The sequence below is a fragment of the Brachyistius frenatus genome, unplaced genomic scaffold, assembly GCF_029030835.1.
Source record: "Brachyistius frenatus isolate BFR_SWC_R1_liver_20210118 unplaced genomic scaffold, ASM2903083v1 Contig_39, whole genome shotgun sequence".
NCBI lineage: Eukaryota > Metazoa > Chordata > Actinopteri > Embiotocidae > Brachyistius > Brachyistius frenatus.
Window position 1 is genome coordinate 2,292,961 of NW_027210638.1, and position 14,126 is coordinate 2,307,086.

The window sequence follows — 14,126 nt, forward strand, 5'->3', positions numbered from 1 at the left end:
TGGTCAACGTTATACAAAGCGCCCGCAGGTTTTTTTTTTAAAGAGCATTTATTAAAAGAGCGTTGACGATGGGACGGAGTAATTTGTTAATTTAATTGTTTTTATGTACAACATGATTTGTGCACAGCAGAATATTCCAGTCACACGTACACAAAATAGAGAAAAAAAGAAAAAAGGGTTATTGAATGATCATCCCCATGCTCCGATGACAGTCAATGAGGTAAAAAAAAAATCAATTGCACTCTCTGAGATGTGAACAAAAAAAAAAAAAAAAAAGCTGGCTGACACACTGACAATGATTTCCTGTCATAGTTTCCTGCCCATGGAGGGAAGGGGTATTTCCCAATGAAACATAAATAAATAAATCCAGTCAATGCACTCTAAATACTGAACATTCAATTGTAACAACAAACCCAGGTTTCCTTTAACATCTTTGGTCTAATCTAACCAAAACTGACTAAATAATCATTTTGACAGTGTGCGTGTAAAGCTTTTTTTCCTCAGCGAGTGGATTTAAATGTCTAATGTTCATAAGCACTTCTTTTTTTTTTTTTTTTTTTTGATTGTGAAGGCACTTAAGAATCAGACTGAAACACTAAACTAACTCTCCTTTAAAACCAAAGCCTCCTTCTTGCCTTCTCAAACATGAACAAAACTGCACATTTGATAAATGCACTTAGTTATAATAGTAGCATCTTCTGACGGTGTGTGCTATTTCTATACTCTGTACTTCATGATACAGATACATAATGTTTGTAGTGTTGAAAACTGTCCTTTTGGCTGACTGCTGTTCTGTTCCACTATACAAAATCCGATATTCATTAAACTGTCACAATATTCTGCAATTTGACAGTCACACTGACAACATCAAATATAAAGACACGTTAAAGGACGTCTGAGGCAGGACTATTTAAGGCTTAGTTTCAGTGTGGTGGATGGTGTGCAGATACTATCCTAATCTTTATGACAGAGGTCAGTGTTACGAGTGATTAGACATGATACTGTGTGTACTTGTAAAGTGGTAATTGCAGGCAAAGTAATGTTGTTCACTTTCTGGGTCAAAGTAGACTTTACTCCAACTCTCTTTAGGCAAAAGTCCTCGCAATTAATGACCTACAGCAAGATGACATTAATTTTAGCCCCCACTTCCTGCCAAGGAAAACAAAAAGAATTCACAAAAAAACTGAATTGTAATGAAAGTATCGCACACTCGCAGCAATTTCTCCTCAAAGCATCTTGCAGAAGGACATCATTTGTCTCCGAGTCACTGTGGGAATAGGACTTCCACTAAGAGCCAACATTTCCCAGTACCGGCCTCCAGGAAACCAGCAACACACTGAGCACACTGCCAGTAAAATCTTCGACACGGAAGACTAAAAAGTACCTTAACATTGTATAAGCAGCACACTGAGAAAATCCACCTAAAGCTGAACACTTTTAAAGGGGCATGTTTGCTCTATCAGCTGGTGATGGTTGTTAAAAAATATACATCCAAAAATCTTAAATACATTCGGAAAACATTTTGGCACTCTTCAAGCTCACTTCAAATGGGTTTCAAATCAACTCCCAAGAAGTTCATACTGTGCATATGAAGAGGCTGCATTAGTAATGCACGAGTCTCTCAGATCACGTGTCCATCCTGGGGGTCCTCTCTGAAGAACTGCCTGCCTTCCTATCTGTTGACCAGATCTGAGCCCTGCGTGGAGCAAACAACATAATGAGGTGCGCTGTTGTCCGTCACCCTGGAGCTCGGGGCGTTGCCGTTAGTTGGGCTGCATGCAGGACTGCAGGTGGGATTGCAGATGTCAGCGAGTCTTCGTAGGTACTGCGCGTGGTCAGGCTTGTGGCTCTGCAGCACCCTGACGGCTTCGTCAACCTTAAACCACTTCCTCTTCCTTCCTGTGAAAACATTCAAGACGGGACAAAAGCTTGTTTGTGTACGGAATGCATTGATCAATCGGTGGAGGCTCGGAGATGTGCTCAATAACACCTCAAATACAATTCATGGTTGATGACAGACATGTTAGCCACAGTTGGGATCGAACCTTGTGTTTTCGAGTCGATCTCCATAGTCAGGCCTTCATCCTGCTGATTGATATAATTAATAATGGATAATACCAATAATAATAATAAATGTATTGCTATCTTGTGTTTTTCCCTTCACACTGTTTTCTTCTTAAACAAGACAAAGTATAAACATTTGTAAACAGAAATAAAGCATTTGATAATTTCAAGATATTTCTCAAGTTCTCAACAGTTTCCCATCAAATTTGTAGGAAATTTTTCCTTTAAGTTGATAAATTCCTCCCTGAAGTCAGCTTTAAATTCTTCTTTGAAATCACTGGTCATGTTTTGTTGTATCTGTGTTCTTTGCCATTTCCTCAGATATGTCAGCTTAGCCATTATATAAAGCGTCGTATTAAAAGCCTGGTCTTGTGTTGCCATCCCTTATGACATGTAATTTTTGAGAATGACAGATGATTAAGATTAATGTGCTGCTGACACAGTCCGACACTATTAAAGTCTTCTGCCTGACTGACTTTGGAGTCAAAGTGTTCTGCATGCAAAATAAACCTGAATTTGCTAAAACATGCTATTATACAACACACACACACAAAAATAACTCTGCAGCATGTGTTGCAGCACTTAGGTCAGAGTGAAAATGGACGTGCCTGATCTAATTCAGTTTGTGTTTATTAAGTACTATATGTCACCAACCCTTCCTAAAAAAAACCCACCTTCCATAAAAAATGCTGACTGCCAGTAAACCAGCAGATGGAAGTTATTTACTGTATACTGTATTCAAAATCATCATCTCCTCCCATTCAGTTATAAACAGTGTTTTGTTCAGGAATTCAACATGGCCTGTGAGAATCAGAGGATGGTGTGAGGAGGAGGAGGATTCGCCCACTTTCTGTGGGCACCCTGACGTACACCACTACCAGCTTTTCAGCAGAAGTGAAGAGTAAATTCGACCCGTAGCGCCGAAGCCTTTCGGTCGCAGCCCTCATGCAAGGCAAGATAAGACAAGTAAGGAGGGGGGCTGTGGTGAGTGATGATACCTGGAAAACACAGCAAACGCTGCTCCCCCTTGTGAACAGCCTGAACTCTATTTCTGTGGGTGAAGGGAGTGAATGATCACAACCACATTTTCCAGACCGGTTAGAAATAGTTTGTTACGAGTTACTCAATCCCAGGAAAAGGATTAGATTTAAAATATCAAAACGCATTCTAAACAAATAATGATCACATGCCTAAACATAATCCACATAACAGAAAGGATTAGACAATTTATAGTGATGGGATAGAAATAAGCAAAGGGGGAAAGGCAATATGAATTTGGGGGTGCAGCTAATGAATATTTGTCTGCACCTCCTGATGTTTGTCAGAACAGAGCGAATGAAAAAGGACACAAATTGCTGCTGAGTGTTTTCTGTCAGGATTTTAGGTTCTGTAAACACCGCAGGTCAAGTGTACTGACTTCACTGAATTTCAGTACGTCTGTGTCCCAGTTTCTCAGTTTACAGAGTGATGATTGGAGGCCACAACAGTCCTACAGTTTACTTTGAGTCACTTCACTCAGGAATGCAGTCTGTTGCTGCCTTCATCACCAAATCCATTGATGATGTGACCCACATGAAAACCACCACCACCAGGGCTAACACCCCCCCCCCACCCCTAACCCCTCACGCCTCACCTCTCTCCCGCTTGCCCCAAAAATGTTTGCTCTGTGGACCCATATTTGCACTACGTTGTCTGTTTTTCATTTTGTTTTTGTTGTTGTTGCATATTTATGCTTTTCTTGTTTTGTCTATTTATTTTGCACACAATACGACTGTAAGAAACGTTTTTTCCATCCATCTGTATGTATGTCTGTATGTCATATAGTGGATTGACATGACTGAAGTTGAAGTTGACAAGAAAGTTACAGCATGGAGTTTTTGACCACCGCTAGCAGTGTGGAGTGCCGTTTTTATGAGTAGGCTCTTGTTTTTATTGTACCATAACTGCATTGCAGAGCACACATAGCACAGGCGGGACACGATTTCACACAATTCCACTGGTTGACAGGTGGTGGCAGAAACACACAAAGAAGTGAAGCGGTGCACCAACAAGGGCAAGGAAGAAGACTGCAAGGTAGCAAGCGAACGTGATTAAAGATGTACTTTCAACACATTTCTTTAGACCTTGAGGCTACGTGATCCAGTGAGAAACAGTGAATGTAAACATAAATGTTGTTTGTGTATCTCCTCAGACAGGTCCTTTAATTTACCTCAATGGAGTCGGTGGAGGGGCTTTAATTACATACTGAGTAGAGATAATTGTGCGTCTCATCTCAGGGGACTAAATCTGAATAAAAGGTAGGCTCAAATTCAGTTGGTTAAATAAACCCCTACAAGTAATTTGATGGGATGCGTGTATTTTATGTGTGTAACAGATCTGATAACATAATGGCAAAAAAACCACATTTGAACCCTTTGGAACTACCTGGTTTTCTGCATTAATGACTCATGAAATGGTTATCTGATATCTGTGCTGAAATTGTCTTGGGGGGAGGGAGGGAGTAAATGAATCCATGGATTTGAAATGTGGATTTATTAAAACTTCTGGTGAAAATAACCTCAAACAAGCAGTTTTAATAGCTGCAGATCAGACCTAGAAGGAATTTCTGGATCACTCTTGCTTACATAACTACTTCAGCTAAGCCATATTCTCAGACTGTCTGGTGTGAACTGCTCTATTGAGGTCAATCCGCAGTATCTCCACTCTATGAAATCTTTTTCAGGTTGGTGTCTGGGCTCTGACCTGGCTACTCCAAAACAGCAGTTTTTCTTTGTTTGAAGTCATTCTGGATTAGATTACCTTGGACCTTTAGGGTCATTGTCCTGCTGCATCACCAAACTTCTGATAAGCTTCAGCTGCCAGACAGCCACTCTGAAATGATCCTGTAAGGTACTTTAATACATTTGGGAAATTTTTTTTTTTTCCTCAATTGTGGCAAGCTGTCAAGGCAAAGAGGCAGCAAAGCAGCACCAATGATTTCTACAAAGAATTTCACGTCACCTTATCACAGACTTAAACCCTTGTCTCCTGGGTGAAAAGCCCTGGGTTTGTTCCATCCAACCAACCCGACCTACCTCCCTTCAACACTTTTGTCCTTCATCAAATGACCTCTGTCACCAAATCACCTTTGTCACTTGACTTCCCTTTTCAACCCTGGTCATATGAGTATGTACTTTTCACACCAAGGCGTGGTAAAATGTGACACTGACAAAGTATCCTCTTGTGGACTAACCAGCTAGCCAGGTTCGGCGTAATACACACAACCTGTACACAAAGTTATTTCTGCTAGAGGTTGTTATACTAACTTCTGAGGCCAATGTACTTTTTCCACAGAATAATGTCAATAATGTCACATCTATTGATATTCATGTTCAATAAATGCTTTAAAAAGCTTATTTTGGTGCATGAAAAAATGTTGGTGATATGTCAAAGAAGGACACGGAGCGAGGCATACCAATGTTGACAGAGTCCTCCCAGTCTTCCAGTGTCTCCGTCACTAGGAGGGTGTAGACATAAGTCCTGTGTTTTCTGTCTTGATTGTGCTGCAAAGGAACAGATGAAGAGAAGATGACTTTGTATCACTGTGTAAACTCAATGCACACAAAGCTTTTATGTAGAGTTATAAACTGTGACTAACTGCACTGCTTCTTTTATAGACAGATGTATACATATACATGAACCGAACAACAACAACAGAACAATCCTCTGTCGACTGGCACATACAGAAATCCCATCATAGCAGTAGGGTGATTGCCAGGATTTTAATCGGTGTTATACTGCACATGGCGACGTGACAATGTGATCAACTTACCTCAAAAATCCCAAGTAGTCTGCCAAGCTTTCCCTTCACGCCAGCCTGCACACACAAAGAAAACCGTCAGTCAATACATTTACATTTGAGCGAACACGCAGCTTAATTTATTATGTGATATTCAGCCGATACTGAATACAGTGAACCCTCGTTTTTCGCGGGGGTTACGTTCCAAATAGAAACCGTGATAGGCGAAATCCGTGAAGTAGTAACCTTTATTTTACAATTGAAATAGATAGAACTGGACATTAAATATATCTACGTTACATATAGTTGTAATGTGATTTCAATGCACGATGCAAATCCGTGAAGCAGCGAGACCGTGAAAGGTGAACCGCGTTATAGCGAGGGTTCACTGTATTACAATTGCATAATTTTTTTTGGACTTGAGTAAATAGGGCCGGAAAGTTGTCATTTTCACGCTCGGCGCTCTTACAGCTACACGCAGTGAGAACACGTGGGCTGGTATTAAGAACAGCTGTGCTAATGTGTGTGCATAGCTTCAGTTTAACTCCGGTTTTCTAATTTAGGACAGGAAACCCTGCAGCTCAGCATCACCCTGGCATGGCCACGTGCCTGTGAGAGAGCACGGCGGAGATGACCAGGTAGACCTAAACATAGTCTGAATGACAGAATGAGGGGCTTAACTGGAGTACAGTGCACGAGTGAAGATCCAGTTCTGCTTATGCAGTTTGTTGCAGAGTTACTTTAAGAGTCTGCAGCCATTGAATTTAGCTATCGGTCATAACTCGAAGGTTGAGACCTCAGCGAGGACTTTCAAAATTAATTTTCTAAAAAAAAATCAGCTTTAAAAAAATGGTCTTTTATTTTCAGACATCTTTGCTGTTTTCTTGTGCGATACAAGTTTAAACTCTTCAAACTCCAAAATATACTACACCCTGAGACGACGGGTCAGAAATATCAAGTGTTTAAAAGGGTGCTTGATCCCAATCTTTTTCTTCACAAGCAAAAAAAACAAAACAAGCACGCTCCAAGCCAGAGGACTCCAATGGTATGTGTATTTAACTTTTTATAAAAATAAAGTGTAAAAGAAAGATCTCTCTGTTGCAAGCTACAGGACTCAGAGATATATTGATGGCACTCATAGCTTTGTTTGGTACTTTTGACTGTTGTTGTTTGGCATATTTCAAACTTCTGACTTTAGAGATGTCAGGATCAGTCAGCACGTCTGGATCCCCACAACAAACAGAGACAAGTACAATTTCACACAACTAATAGTATCCAGTTTGTACTATTAAACAAATTTTCCAGAAATCAACACGTTTTTTTGGGTTGTTTTCCAAGATGTTAGAAATCTGTTAAACCTCTATTTGCAATATATTTTTGTTTTGTGTTGAAGCAGGTCCTCAATTTTTCCTTGTGCATGCCGTTATGATGAAACAGTGTTTGTCCCTTCTCCAGACTTGAGTACACTACAACCTCAAAATCTGTTTGTGTGTATTATAAAATTTGAACACGGCCATCGTCTAAAGTAAGAAACCTCAACAGGCATTACTGTCATTGTTGTGAATGTTTTCCAGCACTTTTGACATAATATTATCTATGATTCCAGTAGTGTTGAACCCAGAAACAACACAAAATTACACATAAAATAACCTTGCAAGATTGAAAAATCTCACATTTGCACAAACACAACTATCATGAGATGTGATGTTGATGTTGCTTGATGTGTTGAACTTGACAGCGGGGCTTCAAACTTTACGATTTGAATTGTTAGCTTGCCACAGTCGTGGATTTGAAGCTCATTTATATCCAGGTACATGTCTGGTGTGTGAGGCCCAGGATGTGAGTAACTGGAAACCCTTCCCAAATGTCACTGCCATACATCAAAGCTGTCAGCACACTACTATTCACAGCAGAGGCTCACAGTTCACTCGCCTGTAAACACTCTGGCCAACATCCAGCAAACCCCTTCACTACACCGCAGAACAATTAATTGACCATCTTTGCATCATTGCCAAATATTTCTGTTCATCATCTGGATATAGCTTTTAAAACAGCACAAGCATCTTCTACTGTGAACAGTGATGACAGTACCGAGGAATGATTTGCTGTATTCACTCTCTGTTTATGACATTGATAATTTGTGTCGGACCGGTTACTGAAGATGTTGCTGGTGTTATGTAAGGTCAAAGGATTATACAAGTGGTTTTGGTTGCATTATAAATTCTTCTGCTTTTTTTTTGTCCTTCATCAAAAGTTAGTATAACATGGTAAGGCACTCTTGAGTGTGACTTTTTAGAAAATCTCTGACACGTGCATGTGTTTGAGAGGAAACTCGACATGTGATTCTTTGAGTCAGCATCTACAGCTGACTTTTTGAACACATGAAACCACACCACCCTCTCCACGCTTGCTTATTTGTTGATCTTCCACTTTCATTTCATGACATTATAGCTGGTGAAAGCAACGCTGTTGATCAGCTGACTCTAATAGCTCGCATGAAAAACCAAATGAAGGTAACAATAATAAAGTTTCTTATCCTTATGATCTTGTAACAATGCTATAACTTTGACCTATTTTAAATATAATAAAAGGTGATGAAAAATGGCAGAAGAAAGTAAGTTTCGAGTCTCTGAAAGTTTCTTTTCGTATTGTACTAACATTAACTTTTACAGTGGCTCCACGGGAGGTGGTAAATAAATCTAAATACATACAGTGGCCTCTGGAAAATGATCAGCAGTAACGTAAAGTGTATGTAATCTGTAGTAAAACATCCAAAAACACTACTATGGACCTTTATTGGTTTAATGAGCTGTTTACCACAAATGCAAAGTACAATAAGTACCATACACGCCTCTGCGTGTGCGATGAGCTCACCTCTTCGTACACCTCCCTGACGGCGGCTCCACAGGGCTCCTCATTAGGCTCCATCCCTCCTCCTGGCACAATCCATTGGTCTGGATGTCGACTGCTGCTCACCAAAAGCACCTGCCAAGGAGAGAGGCCTCAGTCAGGTGTCTTCTGTCGAGCTCTTGGTGCAAAAAACCCCGGCAACGGCACGCCCGACTTCAGAGTCAGACACCACCGTGGCTGCCACGTGAGGTGCTCTTCATTCAGCAGATGCATATTGAACATTTCACATATTTTGACGGTCATTCACTTCATTTACTTAATGTAATATGAGTGGTGTGGTGTGGACTGGGCTGCCCTGCATGTCACTATATTTGCCACATAATAATAATAATAATAATTAAAACAAGTAAATGAGAATAACAAATATGGTGTTTCATGAATCGACCCGTTTTTAACTCGTAAGGGATTTTTATAAAGGAACAATTTATTAAAAACCTCAATTAGTGTGACCACCTTTAGATGAGCTATTATTGATTATGTATCCATGAACAACAACCTCATTATTGAACATTGTAAACAATAAAATAAAGGCCTTTCTGAAACACTCCTACAAATGACCATGTCAGCCATTTTCTGAAGAATTTGTATTAACGATCTGTCAAAGATAAACAAAAAAATTTGAGGAAGTATAACTACAACTTGACAAGCAGATGGATAAATCAGCAGTCGAATCCAGAAGAATCAACCTAAAGCCACAGACTATGTTTAACTGACACAGGCAGTTTTGGTGGTTTTTTTTTTTTAGCATGGTGTCACTCTGGTGATGCAGTCACTTGACCTTAAGCCCTATCTGGCATCACACTGACCCGCATCAAGTTCACATGTGAGTACTTTCTCAATCCTGCCTTGAGCCAACCAGACACGTGCAGCCAACTCATCTCCCAGTAAAGGAGAACTCTCTCATGGTTCCCTCGACAGCAAAGGCTGAATACAAACCAGCCTCCGAAAAGCCGCTCTTTGCATTATCAAACGCTCACAAGTGAAACACAACTGTTCCAGCAGAGGTGTTAAGAATCGTCTGCATTCCTGCTGAGACCTGATAGTGGAGGCATGGCAGATTTGTGAAGAGCACTAACAGTAACATCTTCACTGCCATCCAAGCTGGTCTCAGTTGCCACAGAAATGACTGTGATGAGTGAAACTTCATGCTGAATGACCCCTTTGCTGTAACCAGGTCAAACCCAGTAAGATAAAACGCACATCAAATCTCTGCACTCAGAGAGCGATATTGTTCAAATATTGTTTTGATGGTCTCGCTGTTAGCTGAGCTTTTTCAGTCATCAACTTTATCGACAACCAGCACAGGACAAACCAAAACTAAAAAACTCACAGAGGAGACTCTCTTCACCTGATTACAGGCTTTGGGTGACTGATATAAATGCTTTAATGCATGTGGATGTGACTTTTAAAAACTCTCTGGAGACCACATTGCTTTTTCTTTTTTTTAATACTGGCAACTCTGTCAAAATTCATGTGTAGGAAAACAGATCTCTGCAAAGTGATTTAAAACTATTACAAATATAAGGGCCATCATCATTTATTCATTGCCCACTAGTAGTGTTGCACTGCCCTGATGTGGTGTACAGAGTTTGCTGCATGATGAATAATCATGAGGTGGCAAATTAAGAGATGCAGAGTGGCGAGTCTCATCTGAATCCCTGCCCAGTGAATTCTCTGTGCAGGGCCCTGGGCACTGTAGAAACACTGCCAGTTGTCTCACTGAAACAAACTCACACAACACACACACACACACACACACACACACACACACACACACACACACACACACACACACACACACACACACACACACACACACACACACACACACACGCGCAATTTCACACCGACGCCATGTGAAACACGAAGGCCCTCGCACGTACACAGCTACTCGCATGCAGCCAAACAGCTTTTCAAAAACCACTGGATCAGCAGTTGGCTTTCTGTGTGAAAAGAAAAGGGCTCAGCGGAGGAGGTTAACCACCCCAACGAGCACCACACACACACACACACACACACACACACACACACACACACACACACACACACACACACACACACACACACACACACACACACACACACACACGCAGCTCAGTGAGACCTCGGAGTGAGGCAGAGCTTTGAGTGGGCACGTCCACAACAGCTTTACAATCTGATTACAATCAAAATACTGTTGACAGACTATATCCATAACAAGTTAAATGAAGGGGCAACAACTTAAAGCATACATACAAAACATACATTTATGGTCCACTGACCTTGTGTACAGTGACTGGCCACAATAATAAAAAAAAAACTTTTGTTCATGCTTTTGGTATAATTTTCAGCTTTTGTTGACAATATGTCCCAAAAGGGTTGTGCGACAATTCAAAAATGTAACTCAGCGTTTTGTAAAAGTCTACTGTGATGGCGTGACCATACTGTGTAACCGGTCCAAATTCTGTGATCAAAAATAAAATGTCTGAGCCAACTTTGATCATAAACTGAACTTCTGAAGTTTTACATGTGCAGAAGATTTTATCTGACACTTGTCCAGATTGTGATTTGCATCTTTTTTCAGTATTGTGATACTGATTTCAACCATGCTGGCCAGCTTAAGTCACAGATTTGATTACAGTTTTAACATTTGGAGACATGTGTTTTAAGTACCAGCCAATTACAGAAAGAAGTATAATATTCACAACAAACTTAACCAGGATAAATAATGATGCTGTCTCACCTTATATTGAAAGGTGAAAGAGAATAACTTCACAAAGTGAAGTCATCCTGCCTATCATTTTTATGCAGACCTGCGACTGTATTGCTGGACTCCAGCTGACATGTTGAGCAAGTCGCTGTAAACCAGGCATGCAGACTGGATGGATAGTTTACCACATAAAGGGTGACACAAAGGTCAGCGCAGCACACGAAACGAGACTATTTCCATCATCCTTTAGTGCCATTAACTATAATCAAAGTAACTTTTGGCTTATGTCAGCACATACGTCACAGGCGACCAGCGGAGAGACCCCGATGAAAGGCAACAGTGAGGGAGAGAGACGAGAGTACAAGCACAAGGAGCAGGAAAGCAAATCTGTCAGGGAACAGCAAGTGCTGGCACCTTGTTTCTATAAATTGCAGCTGATAGGTCACTTGGTGTTTAGCACACTGTGTAACAGCCCCCTCGGCCCCCTCACCCACCCCCACTCCTCCTATCACATGTGGTCCTGAGCTGGGCTTCTGTCATTAGGTACACGTTATGATCTAGGACACCACCCGGTAACCTCCCTGTGTACCTAAACACAAACAAAATATTAAATAATAAAACAAATGTGGAGGCAATCATTACAAATACAGAAACAACAGAGAACAAGGAGCTGCATGGTGTCTTAGCAAAAAGGTTGTTAAGCACCATCGAAATGTTCCTTCACTGTAAAGGACAAATGCTTATGGCAGAGCCGGCTAGAAATTCAGTTACAATATATTTAATATGACAGGAGTTATTTAAAGCCTCGGGAGTTTTGCATGTGCGAGGTGGCACTAATGTTTGTAATCACATGTAATATTAGACTTGTGAAATGCCAAAAATGGCATCAAATAAATTCTTGACTGTCACTGACAATAGTTCAGGCAGCACAGTCTGCTCGGCCTGGACACAATGAGGATGCCTTGTCTTTATGAATTACGTCTTATCTGGATTTCCTCCTAGACAGGAAATTAAAAATGATGGTGTCCTGCTGGGTGCTGGCGGTGCAGGGATGCTTTTTATTAGGTCAAACATTTGGCCCTTCAAGCCAAAGTTAAAGACACCTGAACGCACCCACACATTATACTGGAGCACAAATGTGTGTGGCAAGTCTGTGCACTGATTTAAAAAACAAAAAACAAAAAAAACAGGCTTGTGTGCAAGAGCGGCAGTTAAACTGGGAAAGTGTCAAAAATAGAGCACGTTAATAAATGTCCTGTCGTCGTGCCAACACTTAAACCATCAACTCCAGCCGTCCACAGCCACAACAGGCTTACCTCGTCCTCGGTCTCGGTTTTGAAACACAAACACGCCGCTCTTCTCTTGAACCCTTCGCCGTCGTACGTCCTGGTCTGGTTGGGCTTCAACTTCATCATATATATTCCTAGTAGTCGAGTGCCGGGAAATGAGAAAATATAAAAATGGGAAAAGCACCAAAAAAAAAATCTGGATTCAACCAGACGCCGAAGAAAGTGGCGTCGTCCGTCCGTGAGAAGCGGGAGAGAGAGAGAGAGAGAGAGAGGAGCGTTACCAACTTCAAGACGGTCCCGGTTACAAGACGTGCGCCTCGTCTTCATTCATGCCTCTGCTATGAGACAACGTCAGACTGCATCTATGTTGCACATACCGTGGCGGTTCAGTGCCGCTGTCAACACGCATGATTCAACAAACTCTCACATCTGTGGTCGGTGAGCTGCTTGCTACCAGCTGACCTGAGAGCTGCGCAACAAGCCGCCCGTCGGCTCCCCGCGTTACGCCGATGTCCGTGATCATCATTAGCGCGATTAATCAACGAATCGAGCACGAATCAAGTGTCATTGTAGAGTTGGAAGCTGCGCGCGGCTGTTGGTTTCTGCACGGTTGCTTAAGTAATCATTAAAAACGTCGCGCGCGCGCGCGCGCATGAGAAACGTCTTTCTCGGAATAACTAATGCTGCTTTCAAGTGCCGCTCTTGAATTGTTCAAACCCGAGCCAAGGCGCTTTGAAGATCATTTCGGAGTGGATAAATCAGGTACTTTTCAACTAATAGATCCTCACGTGTCCCCCTTTCGCTATCCGCTTTTATTTCCTGCTACAAAAACGTAAATTATTGTTAACGGTGAAATGGTAGGGGGGGGGAAGGGTTGGACATTTTCCACATCTCACACAATAAGCAAACACATCTGAAAGAGATAAATAAATACACAAATATACCATACATTCACTTTTTGCATTACATTCAAAGAAATTCTAACAAACTAGTATTCAAGGCGGAAAAAAAAAAGTATTTACCAGTTGCATTTAGATTCTGGTTGCCTGGTTTCCTGCAGTCTTTAAAGAGGCCGTAGGGCTCTGCTGCTTTAGGAAAAGGCGATGCTTGGGGCCACTTTATTTGCAGTGAGGCCGCTTATTTACAGCAGCATTGTGAAGTAAGTGAAGCCAGCACTGTACAAAAGTGACAACGCTCAGGGCTTCCCTCTAGCGGTATAGGACAGTCCTTTAAGCACACGGTGTGTATAGTTGTACAAAAAGGGTTTAAGATGTTTAAAAAATGAGTGCCTCATTAGTTGGGTGTGTACTGTACTGTCGACTGTCTCCAGAAATGAGGATACAGGCATTCATAACTAATGAACAGGGATATTTGGCTGCAACGAGAACAATAAAAT

General features: G+C 41.3%; 1 protein-coding gene across 2 annotated transcripts; it reads right to left on the bottom strand.

Annotated features, from left to right (window-relative positions):
* Window positions 1-74: 74 nt before the first annotated feature.
* nudt4a (nudix (nucleoside diphosphate linked moiety X)-type motif 4a) lies at window positions 75-13,516 on the bottom strand. Of its 2 annotated transcripts, XM_069701956.1 has the most exons (6): window positions 13,185-13,516; window positions 12,758-12,864; window positions 8,717-8,827; window positions 5,876-5,920; window positions 5,519-5,606; window positions 75-1,899 (listed from the first exon to the last, which is right to left on the bottom strand). In XM_069701956.1, the coding sequence occupies exons 2-6, from the start codon at window positions 12,854-12,856 to the stop codon at window positions 1,673-1,675; spliced, it is 570 nt and encodes a 189-aa protein (XP_069558057.1). In that variant the 5' UTR covers window positions 12,857-12,864; window positions 13,185-13,516; the 3' UTR covers window positions 75-1,672. The 2 variants fall into 2 exon arrangements, with proteins under 2 accessions (XP_069558057.1, XP_069558056.1); XM_069701955.1 differs by having other exon boundaries at window positions 12,758-13,515.
* Window positions 13,517-14,126: the final 610 nt, after the last annotated feature.